We start from the raw sequence: 27,727 nt of genomic DNA on the forward strand, positions 1-27,727 counted from the left end.
TTTATTTAAAGGTACTGCTCACATCTCTCTCCTTCAGATCACTTTTGTCTCAGGTTCCAATTCTTCTGGGCCCCTGAGCATACAAGAAATGCCCCTGTTTGTTGATACATACATGCAGACATACATTAAGTATATACCCAGGCACCACTCTATGCCAGGTACCATTACAGACACAGAAATACGGCAGTAAAAAGAATCAATACACCTCATCTTCGTGACATTAGGTTGTACTGGGGCAGACATTCAAACACATAAGTAAACTCTTTAGAATGTCAGGTGCCATGGGGGAAAAAGGGCCTCTGGCCAGAGACCAGAACAAGCCACTAACAGCGAAGGGTTGTCTGTTAAAGAAGGGGGCCTCTCCTCAAAGATACGACAGAGGAGAGGGACCAGAGTGGGGACAGTCGAGAGCCTGGCAAGAAGAGGTCGGCATCTGAGTGTCATGGTCACAGAGGGCCAGATAGCCATGGTAAGGACCTCAGGGTTCAATCCAAGTGGAACAGGAACCTTCCAAGGGCCGGGCACAGACGGATGATGTGTCCTTGGCTCTAAGAACAAAGTCATCACAGAGTGTCACTGTGTCTCTGTCCTCGGCCCTTCCCCTGGCCCACAGGCACCGAAGAAGGAACTGCAGAATGGAGTCATCCGGGGATACCAGATCGGCTACAGGGAGAACAGCCCCGGGAGCAATGGGCAGTACAGCATCGTGGAAATGAAGGCTACTGGGGACAGTGAGGTCTACACCCTGGACAACCTCAAGAAGTTCGCTCAGTATGGCGTGGTGGTTCAGGCCTTCAACCGGGCAGGCACGGGGCCCTCATCCAGTGAGATCAACGCCACCACCTTGGAGGATGGTAAGGGCAGACACAGGGTTGGGATCATGGGGTCAGATTCCAGTTCAGATAGACCAAGGACCTAGGTCTACATTGATCCTGTGAGCAATACCAGCTTCACGGGTGTTCTTGTCTGCTCTCTACTGCTGGGACGAAACACTGACCAAACGCAACTTGAAGGAGAAAGGGGTTATTTCGTCTCTCACTCCCAGGTCGCACTGCATCACTGAGGGAAGTCAGAACAGGGACTCCAGGCAGGATCATCCCAGGGGCCATGAACTAAAGCAAAGGCCATGGGGGGACGCCGCTTCCTGGCTTTCTCTCCATGACTAACTCAGCCTGCTTTCTTGTGCAGCCCAGAAGCACCTGCCCAGAGGTATCACTGCCCACAGTGGGCTGGTCCCTCCCACATCAACCGCTAATTTAAGAAAATGCTCCAAAGACTTGATTACAGGCCAAACTGGTGGAAACAATTCCCGAGGTTCCCCCCTCCCAGATGACTCTTAGTTTGTGTCAAGTTGACAAAAAAAAAAATAACCAGCACACTTGCTACCCAATCTCCTCTTGTCCATTGCTCTCCAGGGGCCTTGGTCCACTCAACAAACACAGTGTCAGCCCTGTGGATGCTCTCTACCCCTCACTTGCTGACGCTCTGCCTCTTGGCCTACCTGTGGGACATTAGCCTGTCTATCCATGTCTCTCCATCCCTATATCTCTCTCCTCTCTTCCGGTCCCCTGGCCCCTGACTGAGCTTTCTCCTCATTCTGGACCCAGTTTCTCCTTTGAAAAGGAAAGAAAGAAGAGCCAACTTACACTTGTATTTCTAAGCTAGAATGTGTTGTCTCCAGTCTGTTTTAAGGGTGTGAGAAGAGACTGCAGAATTAAATTCTAACAGCCAAAGGACAGAAGAATTTAGAGCCTGGTTCTTAAAAACACTCTGCTGGAGGTGGCACACATCTTTAGTTCCAGCATTTGGGAGGCAGAGGCAGGTGGATGTCTGTGAAATCAAAGCTATCCTGGTCTACACAGTGAGTTCCAGGGCAGCCGGAGATACATAGTGAGGTCCTGTCTCAAAATAAATAAAGACATCTTAACACCCAGATAACTAGAAAAGCGCCCACAGCCTGATAGTAAATGAAGGGGTCCATAAGCTCCAGAGCTGGGGGAGAACAGGAACATGCATCCTGTCCACACACAGGAAAGATGGCAGCTGAGGCCTGACCTGCAGCAGGTTGAGGTAGGAGATAGGGCCTTGATGCTTCCAGAGGAGGAGGCAGGCAGTCACCCCGAGAAAGAAGAAAGAAGATGCAAAGCTTCTTCCTGACACCCCAGTGGAAAGTGGGGGGCTGAGAGTGGAAACTGTCTGGACCTTGAGTCTACTTCTCCCAGAAGGAAAGGTGTGACGCCCTTGCTGCAGGGCACTACAAAACCCAGGCACCCCAGCACTGGAAGCCAGGCCCTGAGCTTAAATATGCCCTCTCCCCCCTCTTCCTCTCTGCAAGTTCAGCCCTCACTGAGAGGGAGAGTCCAGCCAGAAACACTGGAGAAGCTTGTACCCGCTGTTCTGAACCTGGGCTAAAGCTAGAAGCTAACTGGAGCTTTTAAATCCTGATTTCTAGGCTCCATCACCAGATCCCTTCTCGCTGGCCTAGGACACAGCTGAGTTTGGGATGGGGTAGACCCCAGATCTGAGTGGGGAAAAGGGAAAGCCGGCAGAGAGCAGAGAGTTCCAGAGAGCCTGAAGGAGCACAGCCACATTGCCCCAGCTCCCCAAGTTTCTCCCCCACCTGGAGACACTGACCACAAGTTTGGCTGGGCTGAGGAACACCAGCCTGTCACCTTTCAGGCTGGAGTATTGGTCCAAGCGGCGCCTCAGCTCAGGAGTTCCCATGGCACTCCCTGGAAGCCTTCAGTGTTCACTGGGCCCTAGAGCTCTGTGTAGCAGGGATGTGATGATGATGATGATGATGATGATGATGATGATGATGATGATGGTGGTGGTGGTGATGGTGATGATGGGGGTTGGGCTGCTGCTTGTGGTCCATGGAGTACCCTCGAGAACCACAGCTCGGTCAGAATTCATAAAGTACAGCCATGACTGGCAGCCATTAAGTTCCCTACCTAGTAATGTAACAGCCATGATGACTATCCATGCCTGATCCTGAGGCCGAACTCTTTCTATCCCACCTGCTTCCCCTGTGCTTGGGAGCAAGATCGGATACAACACGCCCCAGGAAGGTCTTCTGAACCAGCTGTCCAAACCCAGAGCCCAGGCCAGCCCCGCCCCCCCTCATCCCTAAAATCCACCCTTCATCCCTCACCTCTCAAGCAGTCCAGGCCAGGACCTCGGGGGAGGATAGCCTCCCTCCCACAGACAGGGCCCTTGGAGTTTCCACCAGGGAGGGCTCAGCACTGGCTGCGGAGTCCTTTTCAAAACAAAGGAGGAGCTGGGGAAGAAAGTTTCCACGTGCATTTGCTCTGCAGTTTTTCATACTTAATTAAGGCCCTCGTTAGCCTGTCAGATCCTGATCGCTTTCTGGCAATATTAGCACTCCTCCTGGGGTATTCAAGGGCCCCTGCCTTAGCAAGAGTGTCTTTTCCATAATTGTATTACCTTCATTTTGTTCGAACGGGCGATCTGTATTAGTTTATTACACTGGGTCCCTAATTACATGGTGCTTATATTTTTACACCTAAGTAATATGAAACAATAATCACTCTCAAAGAGGATCGTTAGGATGATGTATTATCATTTAAATGCTCATAAAAATTAGAGTTGCCTCTTGTGGGGCAACGGGATCTAATTACCTTCCCTCCAGCCTCTGCCTCCTTTCTCCCATTCACGGCAGAACAGGCTTGCGAGTTCCCTCTGTCCCGGGCTCCTCGGAAGCCAGCACACGGTACCACGGAAGCTCGTAGCAGAGCTAACCCCAAGGCTTTGCTTTCACTGTGAGAAAAGGCAAGCGGCATGCAGTTAACCCAAGAAAGGGGACTCGGGAACCACAGAGGGGCTATCAGAGTCAAGGGCAAGCAGATCACCCAAGCTGGCCTCGCATTATGGCTTTGGGGCATCCAGGTATTTGGACATGCTCCTGGGTAAAGACGAGACACGGAGTAACGAGCCCAGAAGTCCTGATCTCTGTGGGAACTTTCCAACCCTACGCCAGGGTCCCCTGAGATCCCCTTTCTTTTTCACTTTCCCCTCAGCTTAGCCCCAGAATGCAGGAATCCCCAGGCCAGGCCTGGGTTCAGATCCATCTATGGTCAGTGGACACCAGGGGAGGAACTGGCAGCCCTCCACTAGATAACTGAGTTCCAACCACCCTGGGACTTGATTGGTCTCCCAAGCCACCACACTCATCTTATGGGCTCTCTGACTGACGGTCATGGCCTACTAAGAGTTGCCGGGACTATGCCCAAGTTCATCTCCTTCTCCAGAATCTAACAGAACCAGGACCACTTTGCCCCCAAAGAGTTGGGGGGTGGGGTGGGGAGAAGACTGAGGCAGAGGAGGTTTGAATGACACTCCAACTCCCAGATCTCTGAGTCAGACAGTCCATCCACTCGTCTAACTCAACATTCCTATGATCAGGCAACTAGGGCCCAGCATGAGACCCATATGTTATACCATCACCCACGCCCTGACTGACCAGCTGTTGATGCCACCCTTTGCAGTGCCCAGCCAACCCCCAGAGAACGTCCGAGCCCTGTCCATCACTTCGGATGTGGCTGTCATCTCTTGGTCGGAGCCCCCACGAAGCACCCTCAATGGTGTCCTCAAAGGCTACCGGGTCATCTTCTGGTCACTCTACGTTGATGGGGGTGAGTCTTCTGGGATTAATGGCTGGGTCCAGGCTGACCGGCTCGCATTCCTTGGGATTTGCCGCAAGCGTGGTTAGAGCCGAGCAGCTTCCAGCAGCATGTCAAGTGCAAGCACAGGCCCCCTCTCCACACATATGGAGACCACAAGGGTGTGAGGTGACAGTGAGGATCCACTTGCATGTGTCCTTGTTAGCCTAGGACCAGAGCCAGATGAGGGTCAAGGTCATGCACGTGGTCACCTCCCTGGTGAGGGGCAGTAGGTACCAGCCGCACCTCGACAAACAGCACACACAGTCATTGGGGGTCCTGGGGCACATTTGCTATTCGAATGACATGTTGATATCGGGACTTCGGTGGCCACATCAGGTAGGGAGCAGGCTTATCCAATCCTAGGGAAGCTGCCCCTTGGCCAGACCCTGACGGAGCCAGGTGGGCAGTAAGTTGTGAGTCCAGTGCAAGCAGCAGCCCAGGTCCTGCCAGGGGCGGAGCAGAGCTCGCGGCAGAGTGAGGACAGCAAGGGGCAAGCGGAAGAGATGCCTTCAGGGAGCCTTCTTTGCCTCAGATGCAGACGGTTCTATGGAGCCCCAACAAATGCATTCACACCCCGTGGTGTACACAAAGGCCTTCCAGTGGCCAGGAAGTCTGCAGGACGCAGAGCCAGAGGCCCGCATCACCAGCTGTGCACATACAAAAAAAGCTTTGCTCACCTCAGTGGAGCACTGGGGCCTGGGATGAGTTTGCATCCTAGTCCTGAACACTCTGCACCCTCCCTTCTGGAGGACCTGGAGGGAGGCTCACAGCCACCTATCCAGGTTACTGCTGCCTCCCTTCCAACCTGGACTCTGCTGGAAGGACATCCCTAATCCATTTCCTCCTACAAAAACCTACAAGCCTCAGTCTTAGGGCTCAGCCCCTGCAAGCTTTCCAAATCGTTTTGATGTGAGATCCCAGGCCACCCCACCAGTCAGGTATGTTGGGGCATGTCTTTAATCCCTGCACCCAGGAGGCAGAGGCAGCTGGAGCTATATTGTGAGAGCCTGTCTCCAAAAAAAACAAACAAATGTGACCCTTACACGGTGCCAGTATAAGATCCCTTCCAGAACGTGCGTTCTCTTTTCCAAGGCAACAGGCTTTCCGACCCAGTCTCAGAGAAGACATTGGCCTTTCTACTCTCCAAAGACTGCCAGGCTGTTAGTCGAGCTGCCCTCTTCCTGGGGCTTCCTGTGTGTCCCAGATAGGTCTGCTGTCCTCCCCATACTCAGGCATGGATCTCATCGAGTCATGATGTTCTCACCCTCCGCGCCCTACACACTGCACTGCCGCCTGGCCAGTGCCTTGAGCCTTCTGCCTACACCTGGTCTCCAGTGAGGCACTGGGAGCTAACCTCCAGCCACTCATCTCTACAAAGTCTGTCCACAGTGCCTGTGTCTCGGCCAGTCTTGCACACAGTTCCCATGGAGGCTCAGAAGGCCTCCCCCGTCTTGTTCTCTTTTGTCCCTGTGACCTCCTCCATGGCACCCTTGCCATAAACTACTTTTTTAGATAGGGTCTTACTATATATCCCTGGCTAGTGTAGCCCAGGCTAGCCTCAAAGTCCCCGAGACCCTCCTGCCTCGGCCTCCTGAGGGCTGGGATTAAAGGCATGCACCACCATGCCCAGCCTTCCCTAAACACTTTTTTAGGATCTACAAGAAGCTACTTAGTGGAGCCACAATGATAGGTTCCAGTGGGCTAAGGAGGGAGGGGAACTGGGTAGCAGAAGGATGCATGCTTCAGGGAGGTAGCGATGAATGTATCTTAAAGAGAGAGCAACAAGCAAAAGTTGGTGCAAGGCCAACCCAGGTTCAATGCCAGCATGTAGTTGGCCTAGGGACAGATCTGCTCCCTTGCAGAAGACCATCTAGTCCTCACTCTTATAGAGTAGAGGTCTGAGCCCAGGCTGGGAGGGGGGCAGGGAGCATGGCAGGGCCAGCCTCATGACCAGAGGCCTGTCTCCACAGAGTGGGGCGAGATGCAGAATGTCACCACCACGAGGGAGCGAGTGGAGCTGCGGGGTATGGAGAAGTTCACCAACTACAGTGTCCAGGTGCTAGCCTACACGCAGGCTGGAGATGGTGTGCGCAGCAGCGTGCTCTATATCCAGACCAAGGAAGATGGTGAGTCCAGGGATGACCTCCCACTCTGCCCTCAGGAACCAACTTCCCGGGAGCACCCGCCACATACAGGCTGCTTGCTGCCAGCCCTTATCCCAGGGGCAAGACAAGAGCAGGGCACCGTTCCTCCTCCTGTCCCTTTGAGCCCTTGGAGGGTGGTTTGGAGGATGTGGCTATCCTCAAAACATTGCTGACCATGGAGCTTGTTGACATGCTCTGGGATGGATGTGGGAATAACTAAGCAACTGTCTCCTCCCTTCCCACTCTCCTCTCAGAAGCACCGAGTCACCAGCCTGACAGCTCTCCTCCCAGCCCCGCCCACAAGGCATCCTTTTGAAGCATCTGCTCTCCCGCCAGACACAGCCCAGTTTCCTCTAGGCATGAATGTTGGGGTTGGTATGGGGAGCAGGAATACCACCTAGTACAACTAAGGTTCAGGACTTGCTGGCCACCCCCCGAAGACCCCAGTATGGCCCAGGCCTTGAACTCGCCAGGAAGAAAATGGAATAGGCCTCCATATGGAGCTGTGGTCACTAAGCTCTTCCTCAGTGAGCAGAATTCAGGCCAAACTCAAGAATATAGTATGAGTAAATGCAGGCTGGAAACTGAGTCAACCCTGGAAGGAACACAGGAAGGGGGAAGGGTTGAGCTTCTCACTGGGGCCCAGAACTGCCCAAATCTGGGAGACCACTGAAGCAGAAAGTGGCCTGGCCCATACCTGGCACACAACTCTGGTCTCCTGCTTCTGGCAATCCATTTCCTACCCCACCCTGCCCCAGAACTTGGTTGTTATTATGTGTGTATATGATGCGTATGTGCATATACACATGCATGCCACGGCACATGTGTGGAAGTCAGAGGACAACTTGGTAGAATTGTTTTCTGTTCTTCCGTGGGTTTTGGTAAGCAAATTCAGACTGCAAGGTTGCACAGTGTGTATCTTTACCTGCTTAGACATCTCACTGGCCCTGGGCTGTTTCTTAACTGAATGTCCTGGGCCAGGTACTCTGTCCTTAGAAAGGCTACATTTGGGTGAAGTCCTGGGCCAGGTACTCTGTCCTTAGAAAGGCTACATTTGGGTGAAGAGTGTCTGAAACACAGTAGACATGTAAGCAGTGGCTATCGTTGGTATCATGTCTTCCTTCCTACTCGGCTTGTGTTTCTTAAAGGAATAAGGAGACCTGGGACCTTGGCCTGCCCAGATATTTGTCAGAGGTTCTAGAAGGGTCAGAATTGTGAATGATGGAGAGGAATTTCATATACCCCCAGCACAGGGGCTGAACCAGCTCGCACCTGCCTTGATCTCCCTCTCTCCCTTCAGCCCTGCTGCCAGCTCCCTTCTCAAGAGCCCTAAGCAGTTCAGTCTGTGCCAACCCTCCTGTCACACTTCCTAACACTAAGCCCCTGTCATGGCTTCCTGAGACAGGGCTAGGCAGAACCACCTGCTCTTGGATAGAGGACAAACCGAACTTGTGTCCAGTCTGGTCTCATCTGAAAGCCTGGGACCACACAACACAGGCGTTTTCCTGGTCTTTGGAAATGAATCACTGAGGTCCCTAAGCTTCCTGACTCTTGCTTCAGGCAAGGCCACAGCCACGAGCATCTTCATGTATTTAACCCAGTCCGGCCCTAAAGGGAGCACAGGGGCCACAGGCACCATCCTGCACTTCCAAGAGCCTTCAGCTGTCTGCCCAAGGTCACTTTCAGAGGCACACAGGAACACACACAACGGGATCCAGGTTTAGGCTGGGAGGCAAGGGAACACAGTCCTCCCCTTTGGGAGGCAGCAGCATGGTATGGAAAGGGTCTTGGCCAGTTCCGCAGGAGAACTTGCCCAGCCCTGCTTTCATCTGGCAAGTCCCTAAGCTCCTGCTGCCCACCCCGGTTTCTGTGTGACGAAGTGGGAACAATGGCACCTCATCAAACTAAAAGAAAGTCCTCTGTAGAAGCAGCCCTGGGTGATAACAAATGATAGTTGCTTTGTGGCTATGAACATGCTGTCAATGGCATGAGAGGTGAGAGACTTGGTGTCCCCAAAGGGAAACCCAAGGCCAGAAAGGGTATAACGTCAGGTGAAGTCTCATCCCAAACAGCAGTCGTGACTTAATACATGTGTGGCATGCTGTCACACATAACATATCCTCTTCCTAGCCTTCAGAGAGGTAGATATTCTTTCCATTTTGCAGATGAGAACTCTGAGGCCTCGAGTCCCAGAGATGCTCTGTGAGTGCCACTCAGAAAATGGAGGGCAAATCCGGGCTACTCTCCTGCCTATTAGGAAATTGTTTGTGTAATAGAAAGCCTAGCCAAAAGAGTCACATGGACCAGGAGCCCCCAGAGAGGCACTCCAGGATGGTTTGATCAGTGGCTCCCCTCTACCACCTTCATCATGGCAGATCCCCCAACCCCCCGCCGCCACCGCCACCGCCACCTTGGCCACCAAGATTTCAAGATGGCCACCGCTCCCTGCTTCTCACCAGACCAGGCAGAGGAAATTACTTGAAGTCACCATGCCTCTCTTGGTGTTAAAGAAACTTTTCCCAGAAGCCTGCTTATCAGATTTATCCTCACTTCCTATTGGCCAGAACAGGGTTACATTCCTCTCAAGAAACCAAGCATCAAAAGGGAATTATCATGGCTAAACTTCTTCCCAAAACTTAGTATATCCTGCAATGTAGGTGACAAGAGTCGACCACTTCTAAAGTGCGGAAGAGCCTGGGAACCTGAGCAAAAGACAGGTCTGTTGGCAGGAGGCAGGGAGGAGTGTCAATCAACTCTGCTCACCCTATCACAGCCACACGAGCTCCACCAGCCTGGCTCTGCCATGTGCAGGGGACGTTGTTCCAGTGTGTATGCGTTTGGTAGGAAAAGCAGACAGGCCCATGTTCCAAGCACAGCCCCTCTGTGGGACCATGACCAAGTATCTTAATCTGAAGGCATTAAGACCTCACCTGCCCACCACCCTCGGGATTTTACCTTTTTTTCCTAAAGAAAAGAAATTCAAACCCTTTCAAAATAACCAAAAGAAACAGAAAGAAATAAGGGGCCGGGGAGATCGCACTCTGAAAACTGCTTGCCATACAACATAAAGACTCAAGTTTGATCCCCACAACCTACACAGAAAGCCAGGTGTGATAACATGCTCCTGTAAGCCAGAGCTAAAGAGGTAAAGGCAGATGGATCCCTGGGGCTCATCAGCCAGCTAATTCAGCCTAATTGGCAAGTTCCAGGTCCCAGTAAGAAACCCTATCTCAAAAACCAAGGTAATGCTTCCTAAGGAACACCCCCACGCAAGCTTGCCCTCTGGCCTCCACATCCATGCATACATGTACTAGCACACATGAACACGCACACACACAAAAGAAATAAGAGGCTGGAGAGGTGGCTCAGCAGTTAAGAGCACTGGCTGCTCCTGCAGAGGACCCGGGTTCAGTTCCCAGCACCCACATGGCAGCTCACAACTGTCTGTAACTCCAGTTCCAGGGGATCCAATGATCTCTTCTGACGCGTGCAGGTACCACATACACATGGTGTACATACATACACACAGGTAAAACATTCATATGCATAAACCAAAAAGTAAGTAAATACAGTAATTTTTTTACAAAGAAAGAAGATAAAAGTGCAAACATAGAAGTCGAATTCACTTAGCAAGTGCAGAACTCAGTCTGTGCTTGGTTTCAGGCTGTCTGGCTTGGACTCAGTTTTTGAAGTACAAAGCCTTTTGTCCACTCCTCACCTTCTCTGTGGAAACCAAAGCCGAGCCAAGCTGCATGCTAGCCCATTTTAGGGCGGTGGTGGCGCACACCTTTTATCCCAGCACTCGGGAGGCAGAGACAGGTAGATCTCTGTGAGTTCGAGGCCAGCCTGGTCTACAGAGCGAGTTCCAGGACAGCCAGGACTGTTACACAAAGAAACCCTGTCTCAAAAACAAACAAACAAACAAACAAAGCCTTTAGCTGCGGAAGGAACAGGTCTAGAGCCATTCTGGGAGGATAACCCTTGTTAGGTGCAGGGAGGTAAGGACAGGGTGAGAAGCCTTTGGGAAGCATCTGAGCTGGGACAGCAGCCAATGGAGGAGGTGTGGGCCAGGAGACTCACATCTACCTTCCCTGCTGAAGGTAGCTAGAAACCTAGTGGGTTTTTTAAAAATGCCTGCCTAAAGGAGAGTGAATTACCCAGCCAGGATACCAGGGAAAATCAGGACTCAAGAAGGAGCCTGATGTGAAGCAGCACTTTCCCTAAAGGATATTTTCTGAATCTTGAGACAGTGACTGAGACACTGAAGAGCACTAGAAGAACACACATTAGAGGTCAGGACCCGCTGAGGAGCTGAAATCTGTCTGGTGAATCCCTCTCTCCTTAAATCCAAACCTTGAAGTACAAACAACCCTGTGAGCCCAGGAGTAAACATGAGCCAAGTGCACACAGCTCAACTTGGAATTCTCTCAGGCCCATAATCTGGATTGAACTGACCCCAAATTGCTAGTGTCCAGGATACAGCTTCTCTTTACAGAGATGGTTATCACCTGAGTTTTCACATTACTGGTACAGTTTAGCAAGTACTACATCTGGTATATAATAAAAACTAATGGGACAGAATCAGCAAATAAACAAAAGGCATCAAGGAAAGTATACAAAGGAAACATAATTTTCACAATTAAAATGACCAAACATTGACTTTACGATAATTATGCTTGGAAAGACTGAAAATTACAATGAAACTATCAAACTATCACTAGCTGAATGATGGTGACTTGTGCCTTTAATCCTAGTACTCAGGAGGCAGAGGCAGGCTGATCTCTGTGAATATGAGGCCAGCCTGGTCTACAAAGTAAGGTCCAGGAAAGCCAGGGATATTATACAGAGAAATCCTGTCTCAGAAAGAAAGAAAGAAAGAAAGAAAGAAAGAAAGAAAGAAAGAAAGAAAGAAAGAAAGAAAGAAAGAAAGAAAGAAAGAAAGAAAGAAAGAAAGAAAGAAAGAAAGAAAGAGGGAGGGAGGGAGGGAGGGAGGGAGGGAGGGAGGGAAGGAAGGAAGGAAGGAAGGAAGGAAGGAAGGAAGGAAGGAAGGAAGGAAGGAAGGAAGGAAGGAAGGAAGGAAGGAAACAATGCTTAAAAAAATAACTCAGCCACTGGGTTTAAAAGTACAATAGACACAGCTAAAGAGATAAACTTGGAATTAGAAGATAAGGCAAAAGAAAATCACCAGATGAAGCAGAGAGAGACTGCAACCCCAAAGACCATCAGAAAACACAGATGTTTACATTACAATTTAATTTGTAACAGTAGCAAAATTACAATTATAAAGTAGCAACAAAAATAATTTTATGGTTGGGGTCACCACAAGATGAGAAACTGTATTAAAGGGTCAAGCACCAGGAAAGTTGAGAACCATGGTCCTAGAAAGTAAAAATGAACAAGAAAGGTACATAGAGAAGTTATCTTTAAGCTTTAATATGCATACATATCAATTAGGAATTATGTTAAAATCCAGACTCGGGTTCAATAGATGGAAGGTAGAACCTGAGGCTTTCCAGTGTCTAACAACTGATGGCTCATGGACTATTCTGAGTATCAAGGACATAGAAATGTGGAAGACATTCCAGAAAAAAAGGAGAAAGAGAACTGAGCAGAAGATAATATTCTGAAAATGTCTTAAAGATGATAAGCACTATCAAGCCACAAGGTCAAGATGCCCTAACTCTGTAGATGGCAACATAAAGAAAATACACATCTAAGCACAGTGTAATAAAGCAGGAAAGGGGGGCGAGAGAACGAATGAATCTTTTTTTAAACACTGACCAAAGGCAGCTTTTTTTTTAAGTTTTTTTAAAACTATTTATTTATATGTATAAAGTATTCCACCTCCATGTATGCCTGCAGTCCAGAAGAGGGCACCCAGACCCCATTACAGGTGGTTGTAAGCTACCATGTGGTTGCTGGAAACTGAACTCAGAACCTCTGGAAGAACAGCCAGTGTGCTTAACCTCTGAGCCATCTCTCCAGCTCCAAACAAGTGAATTATAGAAGCAACCAGAAGGACGAAAATCTGAAAAGAGGCAATGATAAGATTGTCAGCCAACTTATCAGAAATGCTGGAAGCTGCAAAGACATTTAAAAACAAAAGTATTGGTTCTATGTAAGGAAATCACTAGGACCTGAGATGTTTCACATAGACTGTGCCTCAAGATTAAAATGAAATGAAGACATGCTCACTGGGATGACTGGAGACAGGGCTCAACAGTTGGGAATACTTTTGCTCTAGTAGAGGACCTGAGTTTAGGTCTCAACACCCACATCATGGCTCACAACCGTGTGACTCCAGTTCCAGAGGATCCTAAGCCCTCTTCTGACTTCTACAGGCAACGGGCATGCACATGGTGCACACACACACACACACACACACACACACACAGAGGTGGTCAAAATACGAGTGTACACAAAATGAAAGAAAAAAATCTAAAAAAAACCAAAATTTTTAAAAGACATCTTTATTCAAACAATGGCTGAAAGAATTCATCACCAACATAACTGCCCTAGAGAAATATTCAAAGGTATTATTGTTTACCTAGAAGGAAAATGATCCCAGATGGAAGCTCGGTGATGCAGCTAGGAAAACAAAGTAATTAAACGGTGAACATATGGGTCCATCTAGATTAATACCGATGTGTAAAGTGATCGTAATGATGATGTATATACAGGACGAAAATACTCAACAGTGACACACGAACTGGGTGACAGTATGTGACATCTCTGATGTCTTTGCATTGTCTGAGCAGCAAAGTGCCAATTGATACTGAACTTTGATGATTAAAGATCCACCTAGTGGTCAGGTGTGGCGCCCCATGCCTGTAAACCCTGTAAACCATTTGGGAGGCTGAAGGAGGAGGAACCTAAGTTTGAGGCCAGTGTGGGTTAAAGATGTGAGACCTTATCTTAAAAAAAAAACAAAAAAAAATTCATGTTGGAGTCTATTTGAATAACCACTGAAAATCATGCAATGCTATGTAATTATCAAGGGAGTAGGAAATGCAATTTTCTTTTTTAAATGTATTTTATCTTATGTGTATAAATAGTTTGCCTGTATGTATATATGCGTACCATGTACTTTCTGGTGCCCACAGAGGTCTGAAGCTCCTGTGGTGAGATGGGATGTAAAGACAGGAGAAGCCCCAGGAGCTGGTGGGCTTGCTATCCTGGCATATGTAGTGTTAAAAGAAAAAAAAAAAAAGACGCTGAGTGGTAATGGCGTACACCTTTAATCTCAGCACTCGGGAGGCAGAGGCAGGAGGATCTCTGTGAGTTCAAGGCCAGCCTGGTCTACAGAGTAAGATCCAGGACAGGCACCAAAACTACACAGAAAAACCCTGTCTCGAAAAACAGACAGACAAACAAAGACAAAGACAAAGCCTTTTTCAAACAAGGTGAACGATGAGGATTGACACCTGACCTCTCCACATGCACTGTGGCTTATGTTGTTTTGCACACACACAAGATAAAAAAAAATACATAGATAAGTTCAAAATAAAAGGATAGAAAAAGTAAAAAGTGTAGCAGGCCGCCTGTTTGAAACTAGAACATTAATATCAGACCGAGGAGATGAAAGAAGGACACATGGTCACAAGACTCCATCTACGAGGCAGAAAAAACTCTAGGTGTGTATGGCCTAATATAACTTCAAAACGCATTCAGACAAGCCAAACAGGATGGCACACACTTGTCATCCTAGCGCCTGGGAGGCAGAGGCAGGAGGATCATGACTTCAAGGCCAACTAGTGAGATCCTGTCTCAAAAAATCAGATAGATAAGTAGATAATAGAGAGGTGATAGAGAGATAGAGAGATGATAGAGATAGATAGATAGATAGATAGATAGATAGATAGATAGATAGATAGATAGATAGATAGATAGATAGATAGATATAAAATAGGGGAAAGGTTGTAGGTATATCACACATGCATGCATACACACACACACACACACACACACACACACACACACACACACACGATAGTAGATAGGTGACAGCTAGATGAACAGAGAGATAATAAATAGAAATAGATGATAAACAGGTAGACAGTCAGACAGAAAGACAGACAGATGGAATAATAGAAAAATGCACAGTTGTTAATTTAGCACACCTCTCAGTAACAGGCAGAAAATGTGCAAAGACAACCTCACTTACCCCAGATTCATCCATACACCCTGTACCTCATGACTACTGCAGATCCTGAGACAAGATACTGCAGGCCAGGCGGGCGAAGGCAAGGTTGCCACTCGGCCTTGGGGTTCCCCCCCTGGATGGATGCTGCTCCTGAAGAGCATCACTTTAGTTGGTTCCTAATTACTGACCACTTCCTAGGGAAAAGAAATCACCGTGGCTCACAGGCTGAGAACAGGCAGAGAGAAGACAAAAACAGTGATCTGCTGTCTATTGAGTGTCTTCCACACACTACCACTGTTCCGGGGGTTTTATTTTACTTAACATAAAATCTCACCATTTAGTGGGATTCTTATCTCCACACGGGTGGAGTCCCTGAGGCTGGGGGAGGGAAGGTAAAAATTGAATAGGATACGATTACTGTCCCTAAAGGCACATAAAAATGGCGGAGGTGGGAGGAAAACAGAGCAATGGGTGGACAGAGAGAGGTGGGGAGTGTGGCTGAGACAGGAGACTACCATTCTCCCAGGCAGGGCCCTAGGCTTCCAGCTACTCTGGACAGACAGAGAAGAGTCTATATGAGCCTCTAGAGTGGATTTCGGAGTTCCCTTGCCAGGTAGACTTCCTGAAAAAAGAAAGGACCTCATCAGCACACAAGACAATACCCTGGACCCACAGCCAAAAGCAGTTTGCGGTCCCATCCTAGAGGAACTCACAGGCCTAAAGATCAAGGTGACCGGTGTCAGTGGGTGGAGTCCTAGGCTCAGGCCTGTCATTAGTGAGGGCCTTGGGGTACAAGGATCAAGGTCAAAGGAAACAGATGTGTTCTTCCTGTGTTCTGTTTCTCTCTGGTCTCCCTGTGTCTGGCCTGGCCAAACACTCAAGAAGCTGGCCCTTTGCCTCCCAGATAGATAGATAGATAGATAGATAGATAGATAGATAGATAGATAGATAGATAGATAGATAGATAGATAGATAGATAGATAGATAGATAGATCTCAGAGCCTGTCACATCCCCTCATGATCGTCCTGCCCTCCTGTCTGTAGGCCATGCTGGGCCCTCCTCCTCTAGCCCACAGCTCCCGGGTCCCCTTGAAGCAGCTCCCCCAGACTCACCCACTCTCCCCTCCCACCACTGTTTCCCACGCCTGAGCCTTGTCTTCTCGAGACTGACCAGGTCTTCTCCCTGCTCAGTTCCAGGTCCCCCTGCTGGCATCAAAGCCGTCCCTTCATCAGCCAGCAGTGTGGTCGTGTCCTGGCTGCCCCCAACCAAGCCCAATGGGGTGATCCGCAAGTACACCATCTTCTGTTCCAGCCCCGGGTCTGGCCAGCCGGTAAGTGGTAAGGGGACCAAGGAGAAGATCTTTTAGGGATGGTGCATCAGTCAGCTTTCAGGTCAAACCGTGGAGCTTTTCCTGCCTATGCTTCCCTGTGAATCATAGTTCAGAATGGGCACTGGACAAAATGACACACTGGTTAAAGACACCTACTGTTAAACTCAGGGACCTGAGTACACATTAGAAGATAACATACTTCTGTAAGTTGCTTGCTTCTTGACACTTCACACACACACACACACACACACACACACACACACACACACACACACACACACACACGACATGTATACACCTCTCCCAGATAAATAAATACATTTAATAAAAAGTTTTGTTTTTAAGTATGGGTGCTGGTTACCCCAAAATGGCTGAGACCTTGCATGCTATCCATCATGGGCCAGACATCTACTAAAGGGGCGTCTACTGAAGAAGCTCCAAGCTTGTCACAGCTTTGGAGACCCTCTTGAGACATGTGGGTCACAGCCAAGCAGATAGAAAAAAAAAAAAAGGAGGCCATTCAGCTTTGCTCTTCTGGCCCACTGACCCCAGGCACTCCCAGGGACTGGCTGGCCCATGGACTCTGGGAATGCCTGGCCTTTCATCAGGGTCCTCCAGGTTTGGAGGCACTGCTGGGGCCCTACTGCAGATGACTGCCACCATGTGGAGCTAGGCCAGGTGGGAAGAGGAGAAGAGTAAGGGCATCTCTGACCAGGGCCTGGGCTTCAGTGGGCGCAAGAGCCTACTAGTGTGCAATGCCTTCCCTGGTCCTGGGAGATGGGGATCCCAGGCCGAGGTGCAGCACAGAGGTCAGCCTCAACTTCCACTGGGAGTTCAGAAGTCCCCAGAGAGAAGGAAAAGATGATGGGGTGGGGAAAGCATTGAATATTCCCATATCCCATAATATCCTTCCTTCCCTTCTCTATTCTGATCCCCAGCCATCTGGGCAGAGTCCAGCTAAGTGACCTCTCTGCCATCTACCTATTCCTCAGACAGGAGCAAGGAAACCCCTGCCCTCAGCAGCCTCAGGGGTTGGGGACAGCCTGTGAGAACACCTTGGGGGCTATCGGGGAGAGAAGTTTAGGGCTGGGCAAGGGGCAGGAGAAAGTGCTAGCCTCTCTAATGACAGGTGGCCATCAGCCCCAGATCTGCATGAGCTCTGGGCTGGGAATGCTGCCTGAAGTTGCTGGGTCTCTGTCACTCTTCCCTCCACTGGTTTTCAGTGGGCTTCTGGAGTGGGCACCAAAGCCCCTCACCAAGGAGGCCAGGAGTCTCTTCTCAGAGAGGAAACTCATGGGCACTGCCACATGCGACATAATGCCTGCAACATACCCATATGGGGACACTCGGAGCTGGACACAGGACATTAGAGCACTCCTAGAGACCTTCCCATGCTTCCGTATTGCCTTATTTCCCTCCATTTTCCCAACTCAACAGCTTGGATGGATGCTGCTTCTCTCAGCCCTCAGTGTAGGTCAAGTCCTGCTATTTATCTGGCTCCTGCTGCTCAGCACTGCTTTGGGTCTGTGGTTCTCAGCTGTGCTATGGTATGTGGGTAGAGATCCTTCTCACCCACTGCTTTGGCTTTAGAGTATACATGCGTTTGTATTCCCGAGTTCCTGCGTTGTACTGTCCGCTGACATCTTGGGTGGAGGCTTGGGGTGTGTCTTCTCTTGAAGCTCATCACATGGCGTTACTGGGCGGGCACTTTTTGTCCAGTGGGTGTCCGGGAGAGGAGTTGCTGGGACATGGCGGGCAGATGCTACCTGAGAACACTGTGCTCCTGCTGGTGTTACACCAAGTGTGCATGTGTGCTTCTTGACACTACACACACACACACACACACACACACACACACACCACGTTAGCACAGACCCTTGGGATTGACCACTTGATGCTTTCAGCATATCTTCTGCCCCCCTCTCCCCCTCCCCCCCCTCTCTCCCCCCTCTCTGTCCCCCCCCCCTCTCTCAGTTCTCACAACACCAAACTCTTCACCAGCCTTTTCACACCACCCCTTTCTTTGCCTTTGTTGAGTTCCTACTGGGGTCTATTTCTCCATCACCCAACTGCCTTAGGGACATTAACTGTTGGCTCTGAGGCCTCAAGGACCACAGGAGCAGTGTCTGTTCATCTCTGAATCCCCAGCTGTGGAGCATTTATCAAGAGTATCGGAGTCATTGATACATGTTTGATGATTGAATATCAAACAGCCTGACCACCATAAAGCCTTAGACATGTGGCATGTCCCCTTTCAGCTGATGGAAGAAAGTAGCCGCACTCTAGCTTGGCCTTTAAAGTCACTTCCTCTTCTGATAATGAACTCTTTCAAAGGGGCCAGTCTGTGGAGGCCTCCTGATTAACTCAGGCTTCAAGAGTGGCCAATGACTGGTTGGGGTTCTTCTCTTCCAGGCCTCAGCACAGAGTTTATGGTCCCTCTCCCCTCTCCTACTACTGAGGACACTGGGACTGTGGCAGTCAGCTTTCTGACTACCTGAGATAACCGACTTATAAAGAGGAGAAGTTTGTTTCAGCCCTCAGCTTCCGGGGTTTCAGTCATGGTCAGGTGACCCCACAGCCTTTATGCCTGTAGTGAGGCACTCATCATTGCAGGGAGTAAGTGTGTGATAGAGAAAGGTGCTGTCTTAGTTAGGGTTTTATTGCTGTGAAGAGACACCATGACAGCCCTTCAGGTTTTTGGAGGGGGTTTTGAGACAGGGTCTCATATAGCCTAGGCGGGCCTCAGACTCTCTATGCAGCCCAGGAAGACTTTGGACTTCTGACCTCCCTCCCTCCACCTCCCAAGTCCTGAGACAGCAGGCATGTTCCACAACAGCAAGCCTCGCCTCCCAGCCTTTGATCTGCACATATGTTATGGGAGTGGAGTGGGTTTTTTACATAATACAGAAATGAAATTTTACATGTTATATAATCTTTTCCGTATAATTTGTTAGAGTTCTTTTCTTTATTCTTTTGTGGTGATTGTGGGATTTTTTTTTTTTTTTTTTTTTTTTTTTTTTTTTTTTTTTTTTTTTTTGCGGTAGAGGGCATGGGTGAGAAGATTTCATGTATCCCAGGCTCTAAGAATTTTAAACTTTTGGTGCTACCATGCCTTTAATTCTAGCACTCGGGAGGCAGAGGCAGGTGGGTCTCTGAGTTCAAGGCCAACCTGGTCTACAGAGTGAGTTCCAGGACAGCCAGGGCTACACAGAGAAGCCCTGTCTTGGGGGAGAAAATAACAAAAACAAAAACTTTTGCTCTCTTTACCTCCCAAGTGCTGGGACGACATGCATCTCTCTCTCTCTGTCTCTCTCTGTCTCTCTCTGTCTCTCTCTCTCTCTGTCTCTCTCTCTCTGTCGTCTCTCTCTCTCTGTCTCTCTCTGTCTCTCTCTCTCTCTCTCTCTCTCTCTCTCTCACACACACACACACACACACACACACACACACACACACACACACACACAGTTTACACATTGCTAGGGATTGAACCAAGGCTTTGTGCACACTATGCGAGCAATCTACCAAATGAGCTAAGCTTCGTCTCCAGCCCATCAAATGTTCAAAACACAACCTTGAGTGGTCATTTTACATGACTTGTTTCACAAGGCCTCCCTCCCGCCTATAAGTATTGCTCCACTTTCACCCTTATAAATAATATTTCTATGAACTTTCATCATGAAGCATTTAGAGACATATGTCATTCCCAGGTCACAGAGACTCTGCATTCATTCTTTTCAAGTTGCTTTTCAGCAGCATGAAGGCACATGCACATGCCACAGAACACCCAGGTTCCTGAATCTATACTGATTTCAGTTTGCTACTTGGATTTTATTTTTAATAGTTGTCTTATGTTAAATTTTCTTTCTTTGATTATTTATTAGGTTGTTTATTTGCAAATGCTTATTGGTCATCTTTTTCTTTGAGTCACTTTCAATTCATATCTTGTGCTCATTCTTGATATTTATTTGGGTTGCTCGAAGTTTTCTTATTGATTTGTAAGTGCTCTTTCCATATTAAGGACAATAACCATTTTCTATTGTATACATTACAAGTAGCCACCAATTCATTCATGCCTTTTGAATTTGTTTTGATGTATGATATTTCTTTTTAGAAAATTTGAATTTATCAATCACTTCCACTTTTTTTTTTTTTTTTTTGCCTCTATGATTAGAAAGACATTGTTTGCCTGGTGGATTTTTTTTCTGTCATAGTTTTCTTCTTTTTTTTTTTTCTATAATTACTTATCCATCGAATCTTATTTAGGAGATAACAACAGTATGGTTTTAAAATAATTTCAAGGGATTTGTAGGGAGTCCAAATTAAAAGGAAGGTACTGGAATCTTGGTGAGATGCTGATATGTCTCTGGATATGGAAGTTAAAGATCTGTAGTCATAGGAGCTCAGAGGAGCTGAGATAGGAAGTTCACCATCAATTTGAGACCTACTTTGGCTACATCATGGTTCCAGGTCTGTCTGTGCTATAGAGTAAAACCCTATCTCTAAAAACAATAGTGAGGGTTTGGGGAGATGGCTCAGAGGATAAAATACCTCTTGCTGTTCACAAAAGAAACTTGAGCTTCCCGGGCGGCGGTGACTTATGCCTTTAGTTCCAGTACTCGGGAGGCAGAGCCAGGCAGATCTCTGTGAGTTCAAAGCCAGCCTGGTCTATCGAATGAGATGCAGGACAGGCACCAAAACTACACAGGGAAACCCTGTCTTGAAAAACCAAAAAAAGAAAGAAAGAAAGAAAGAAAGAAAGAAAGAAAGAAAGAAAGAAAGAAAGAAAGAAAGAAAGAAAGAAAGAAAGAAAGAGGAGCTTGATTCCCAGCACCCATCTAAAAAGTCAGCCATGATGGCATGTGTTTACAACATTAGCACCAAGGAGGTGAAGGCAGGCAAATCCCTGGGTTCCAGAACAAGCCAGTCTAGCTAATGGTGAAGCACAAGTCCCAGTGAGAGACCCTGCTTAGAAAAGAAACAAAACACAAGCAAAAAAAGAAAAAAATGTAAATAGCTTCTGAGAAAAAAATACCCAAATATTGGCTTCTGACTTCTACACACACTCACATACTCCCACACAAATGCACAGATACACAGACATGCAGGTGCACATACTCACACATGCACAAAAAACACAAAAGATCTTCAAGGGAAAGACAAACTTTCCTGTCCTGCATAAACACAAATGTATTCTCAAGTACACACTGACACACAAGCACATGCGCCCAACATCTATCCACACACGCATGTGTATGTGCACACAAGTACACATGTACACACACACACACACATGCAAGCATGCACACACACACACCTCTACACCCACAGAAAACAAGCCCAGGGAACTGCATTCTGATTTTCAAACAATTGTGCACTCTGCCTGAGGGTGACTCACAGCCCAGAGTAGGTAAGGTTGTATGATTCCTAGTTTTCAAAAGAACTAAGGCCCCAGCGGGGGTGGGGGTGTGTTTGGCCACATGGGTTACATGCCTGGCAAGGACAGCAGGCACTGAAGCCATCACACCATCCTAGGGTCATGTACTGACATGAACTGCACCCGTCCCCAGATGCCCCAGCTTAAAAGGACTCAGGGTGTCCCCAGCAGGAACTGTGTTCAGGGTTAGACATGGCATCACACCCACCCCCAGGAAGACCAGAGGGACACTGCCAAGAGATCTGTACACATCACAAGGGTGCACAAACCTCCTCCCAACATTTCCCTTCAGAGGATCTGAGTCCCAAAAAGGAGGTTCCTTTTCTCCTGTTATAAGTCGTTGGGCCCCTCCGCTCTCCCACTGGCCATGGAGAATGTCCTCGGTGACATCCATCTCTCAGCACATGTGTGCATCCGCACAGCCATGTGCAAGGGAGCCTGTGTGCAAGATCTCACGACTGCAGAGATAACTAATTACCAGCTCCCTCTGGCCTCGGGGCCCCCATCTGTTCCGGGGACTGTTCCCCCTCCTTGGACTTGCGCCCTGATCTCAGAGGGGCTCTGAGTGCCATCCTCTCCCCCATTCCCTGCGGCTGGCCAAAAACATAAAATAAAATGAAAGTCAGCCCCATCCGGCCGATGCCAGGGAAGAGGCTGCCAGGAGGTCTACAAACTAGCGCTTATCAAAAGCGCCTTCTCAAATTCATTTCAATATCTGAGCCTCTGGTTTCCAAGGCAACATAATCTTTTCATCAAAGCAACTGGTAAAACCACTGGGATCTGATATTGTTTTGTTGGCAACTTGTCAAAACTGTCATTTGGTTAAAAAAAAATGTTATAGATTTATGTAACCTACAAATATATATGGTGATCTATACCACTAATAATCGTTAATAAAGTGCTGCCCAGAGAAACTCTCCCTGCTGCCTCTCTGCCCCTTCCTGGGGAGGAGAGAGGGTAATTAGGTGGCTGAGCAGGGCACAGGGGCTGACTGCAGCCATAACAAGGCAGGGGCAGTCGTTCGGCTTCTCCACAGAACCTCTTTGCACGTCGTTTGTCCGGGACCCTGAGTCCCTCATTCTCCTTTCTCTGACTGCCCCTCATCATTCACTCATAACACCCCCACACCTGTTGGCCGGCAGCCACAGCTGCTACAGCCTATAGAACTCAGGCAGGTAAACCGAGGCTGACCCAGAAATACTGTGGGACTGGCACCATCAGCCCCCGGGGCTGAACCCAGCACAGATGTTGTCCACTGCCGTTCTCGGGCTGGGAAAGAGCACGCTGGACAGAGTCCTGGCTCCAGCCCAAGGCGCCGAGGACAATGGCAGGCGGGAGGGCCAAGGCCTGGCTTCTGTTTCATCGTGTGGCTTCGCCTCTGCCCCACAGGCTCCCAGCGAGTACGAGACGAGTCCTGAACAGCTTTTCTACAGGATCGCCCACCTGAACCGGGGACAGCAGTACCTGCTGTGGGTGGCTGCGGTCACCTCTGCAGGCAGGGGGAACAGCAGCGAGAAGGTCACCATTGAGCCTGCTGGCAAGGGTGAGAAGCCTGGGCCTGGGGCGGGGGCCAGGAGAAACTTCCAGAAGCTCGTTTGCAGAATTCCGGTTCTTCCCAAACAGGGGCTGTGTCCCCTCCCTGCTACCTGTGACTGTGGCTGTGAAGAGCTGGCCACAGGTCTCCCTTCTGCATCCACCCAAAGAACAGGCCTCTGCTGCCCCCTGACTCTGGAGAAGTCATACAACAGGCTACAACCAGGCCCGCTCTCCCAGAGGCACCTTGGCTAGGATGCAAACTCTCCCCCGACTTGAGAGAATCTCCTTCATCCCCAACCCAAAGCAGAACCTTGGTCTTAGTACTCGGCTCCTGGAAGAGGGGCTTCTTGGAGTATGGGGTACACACTGGTGCTTCCACGGGGGGCCTTTGGGACTCCAGAGAGAGCCTCCTGCTGCAACTGGAAACAGTGGGCAGAAGGTTCTCTCTGACAATGCTCTCCTATGTACCAGCAGGCTCTGGGCTAGAACAAGACCTTCCCAGGGCAGGCCTCACCCATCCCTGATCTGGACATGAGGGGTGTTCTGTAGGCACTCCCATACTTTTAAAAGAGTGGCAGCATTGAGGCCCCAACCCAAAACCCAGCATCAGCCACACAGCAGAACTGTGGACTGTTCTTTGCCTTGGCCCAAGGACAGAGGAACTAGCACCAGAGAGCTTCAAGTCTCTGGCCTCCTGGGCCCGGCCTCCTGCCCCGTCCCCTCCCCAGCCACCCCCAAGCTCACCTGACTCTTCAGGCTGGGCTCCCAGGACTGGCCTGCCTTGGCCTAGCCCCACTCCCTGGGATGGGAGAAGCCGCTGGCCACCCCACCCCCCACCCCCACCCCCGTTGGCCACAGAGGCAGAACCAGCAAGCATCCAACTGAGGGTCTGTGGTAAGCCAGGGGCTCACACCTGCAGCCATCAGGCTCTGCCAGCCTTCTATCCAGCTGTGTGGCTTGGCCATCCAAGACAGCTGAGATGTGTTGTGCTGGCTGTCCTTTGGAGCTCTGAGTCAGATCTCCCTGCACACAGCTGTTTCAGCCTCCTCACCTCCCTTCCTCCTTCTCAGGGTACCACCAACCCTGTCTCCAGATTTCACCTTCTTCAGAAGGGAAGGAGCTTAGAGCCTGCCATCTTCCCAGGACAAGGTCCTAGGACCTGAGCCACCCTTGGCACAAGTCTGACCCCATCCCTGTGGACATCACATACGACACATTCCTATACATACACAGCTAACTCATGAGGTGGAACACTTGAACACTACTGCACCTCCACCACACTCAGATAAACTCTCAGAAGTACATACTTACACACATGCACACTCAGCCTCTTCTACCCAACTTGCCCTTCTCCTTGTGTGCCTTGCCCCTTCGAGAACACCGTCACAACCTAGATGGCCCGGAATCCTGGGAGCCTTCATCACCCACCATCTCCTCCAGAACCAGCACACCCTGGGTCCCGTCAGTTCTTGTCCTGAGCCCGGGGCACACCGGCCCCATTTTGTCACAGGAACACCTCCACCAGTTTATCCAAAAATCTCCCCTGACTTACATTATAAACGTGGGGAGCCCTGTGAAGGGGGCTAGGGAAATGTGAAGGGTAAAAAGCACAGTGGCCCTAATGCTCTCCTTCCTACAGCCCCAGCAAAGATCATCTCATTCGGAGGCACTGTAACAACACCCTGGATGAAGGATGTCCGGCTGCCTTGCAATTCAGTGGGAGATCCGGCCCCAGCTGTGAAGTGGACCAAGGACAGGTATTGGCCCTGGAGGTGTGGGAGGGCTCCTGAGAAATGGGAAGCTGTCTGGTCATCTCTGCCCTACGGCAGTCCTACAGGGCATATGACACTATTCATATGAGTTTACCTCCCCCCTCCCCCCCCCCAGCCCCGCTGCCCGCCACCCTCCCCCAGTCAATAACCTTCCGGGGTGGGTAAAGATACAGGGGCTCACTGGAAATCCTTGGGGAGCGCTGAACAAAGGTCCCAAAAATCCAAGATCCCCTGCCAGCCTCCTCCTGCCTCTCTTCTATCTGCCCCCACATGGGGGGGGGGGACCGGCACTAGGGAGCGTGTGCCAATACCCATGCCACCTCTTTGTTCCGCAGTGAAGACTCAGCCATCCCCGTGTCCTTGGACGGGCACCGGCTCATCCACACGAACGGCACACTGCTGCTTCGCGCTGTGAAGGCCGAGGACTCGGGCTACTACACCTGCACAGCCACCAACACCGGCGGCTTCGATACCATCATCGTCAACCTTCTGGTGCAAGGTGAGGCGCGGCAAGGCGGCCGGTTTAAGTGGCAACGGGGACAGGAGTGCCATCCTGTTAAAGAGACTGAAGGACCAAGAAAGGCAACCCCGGGTGTTGGGGAGGCAGACCTTGGGAGAACCGAGGCGGGAAGGGAAGAGCTGGCGGGAGGGATGAGAAGGCATGTGGAAGGGCCAGGACCTTCCTGTTGTGACCCTCTGTCCCTCCATCATTGCCACGGGATTAACCTTTGCCGCCGATGAGAGCTGGTAGCTTTTTCTCACAGTTCCCCCGGACCAGCCCCGCCTCACCGTCTCCAAAACCTCCGCCTCTTCCATCACTCTGACCTGGATTCCAGGGGACAATGGGGGCAGCTCCATCAGAGGTAAGGAGGGGTCTGGGTCAGGAGGAGAGGGAATTCTGGAGTCCCAGGGCAAGGGAAGGGCTTCATCTATTTCTCATTCTTGGTCCTGTAATCCCCAGGAAAGATCTGGAGGGCGATTCAGAACAGGGGGTACTCAGGTGCATGGAAAGTACTTCCCATCCCCTCCATCTGGGAACGCAGCCTAGGTTTCCCAGTCTTTCAAAGCAGACAAACACGGCATCAGTGCCCCTCAAACAAGATCATGTGTGACTCAGCGGAGATCTTTTAGAATGCAGCTCAGGGTTCTATCGTCTGAGGTGGGGCTAAGAGTGTTCTTCCAGAAAATATGCCCCCTTTCCAAATGGGGACACTGCTGGTCACACTCCCCGCCCCTCATAGGACAGTTAGTGTCTCAGGCCTCCCAGCTCTCTAAATCTAATGCTAGAGCTATGGAGAGACCCAGACTCACCCAGCACTGGGACAGGAGGCCTCCAGCTTTGCATCTCATTTGCATATGCATATGACCTCTGCTGGAGTCAAGGCTGGGTTTCTGCTGCCCCGCCCTCCTCCGCTCTGCCCACTCAAGCCAGCCCCTCCCGCAGGCTTTGTGCTGCAGTACTCAGTGGATAACAGCGAGGAGTGGAAGGATGTGTTCATCAGCTCCAGCGAGCGCTCCTTCAAGCTAGACAGTCTCAAGTGTGGCACGTGGTACAAGGTGAAGCTGGCAGCCAAGAACAGTGTGGGCTCTGGGCGCATCAGCGAGATCATCGAGGCCAAGACCCACGGGCGGGGTGAGGCCGGGTCGCGGGTGGCGATGAAGAGCAGGGCCCAGGAGGGAAGTGGGTGGGGTGGCGAGCCCACAGCAGTGGGCAGAGGGTGGCTATCACGGAGAAAGAGGAGACAAGTGTGTAGGGGGCTAGAGGGAGGACACTCAGCCTTGTTCCCAAGGTACATCTCGGTACACTATCATCACCAGGAGAAACCGAGCTGGACTTGGGGGACGGGTGTAGCTAGCATGCAGGACCACCTAGTTCAATCCCAGGCACCACACAAACTGTAATCCCAGCACTTGGAGGTGGAAGCAAAAGAATCAGAAAATTCAAGGTCATCTTTGTCTACATAGAGAGTCAGAGGCCAGCCTGGGCTACATAAGATTTTGTCATAAGATTAATTGATTGGTTGGTTGATTGACTGATTGAAAGATCCTACTTCCTTACCCAGAGGGTCAGAGGGCTGGCACTCTTCCTTCCTCCCACCTCTCACCCTCACTACTGGAACCCCCACTCTAGGGCCTTTCCTCCTCTCACTGCTCCACTGGGGGGGGGGAACCCCTGCGGCAGTCCCAGCTGCCCCCAGGAAAAGCCTTCCCAGATAGATGAAGGGTCTCTTCTTTCTAGGGCTCTCTAACCTCTCTTTCTCCTTCCGGTCCCCCAGAACCCTCCTTCAGCAAAGACCAACACCTCTTCACCCACATCAACTCCACACACGCTCGGCTTAACCTGCAGGGCTGGAACAATGGGGGCTGCCCTATCACGGCCATTGTCCTGGAGTACCGGCCCAAGGGGACCTGGGCCTGGCAGGGCGTCCGGGCCAACAGCTCCACAGAGGTGTTTCTGACAGAACTTCGAGAGGCCACGTGGTATGAACTCCGCATGAGGGCCTGCAACAGCGCTGGCTGTGGCAACGAGACGGCTCAGTTTGCCACCCTGGACTACGATGGCAGTGAGTTGGAAAGGATGGGATGGGACAGCACCAAGGCTTCTAAAGAGATGGGCGGAGGGAAACAGACAGGGATACACCCAGGGTAGAAGGCTAGGGAGCGAGGCAGAGAGGCCAGCAG

At 50.1% G+C, this 27,727-nt stretch overlaps 1 protein-coding gene across 2 annotated transcripts in view; it reads left to right on the top strand.

Moving 5' to 3' along the window:
* Dscaml1 (DS cell adhesion molecule like 1) overlaps positions 1 to 27,727 on the top strand; it is a 333,602-nt gene that overhangs the window by 296,818 nt on the left and 9,057 nt on the right. For both annotated transcript variants that reach the window (XM_076576167.1, XM_076576169.1), the window contains 10 exons: positions 614 to 854; positions 4,509 to 4,655; positions 6,656 to 6,811; positions 16,164 to 16,303; positions 23,127 to 23,280; positions 24,913 to 25,030; positions 25,381 to 25,544; positions 25,810 to 25,908; positions 26,490 to 26,678; positions 27,322 to 27,609. In XM_076576167.1, the coding sequence (XP_076432282.1) occupies positions 614 to 854; positions 4,509 to 4,655; positions 6,656 to 6,811; positions 16,164 to 16,303; positions 23,127 to 23,280; positions 24,913 to 25,030; positions 25,381 to 25,544; positions 25,810 to 25,908; positions 26,490 to 26,678; positions 27,322 to 27,609 (1,696 nt within the window). The remainder of the gene's footprint in view (positions 1 to 613; positions 855 to 4,508; positions 4,656 to 6,655; positions 6,812 to 16,163; positions 16,304 to 23,126; positions 23,281 to 24,912; positions 25,031 to 25,380; positions 25,545 to 25,809; positions 25,909 to 26,489; positions 26,679 to 27,321; positions 27,610 to 27,727) is intronic.

This window comes from Peromyscus maniculatus, chromosome 7 (assembly GCF_049852395.1).
Source record: "Peromyscus maniculatus bairdii isolate BWxNUB_F1_BW_parent chromosome 7, HU_Pman_BW_mat_3.1, whole genome shotgun sequence".
NCBI classification, from domain to species: Eukaryota; Metazoa; Chordata; class Mammalia; order Rodentia; family Cricetidae; genus Peromyscus; species Peromyscus maniculatus.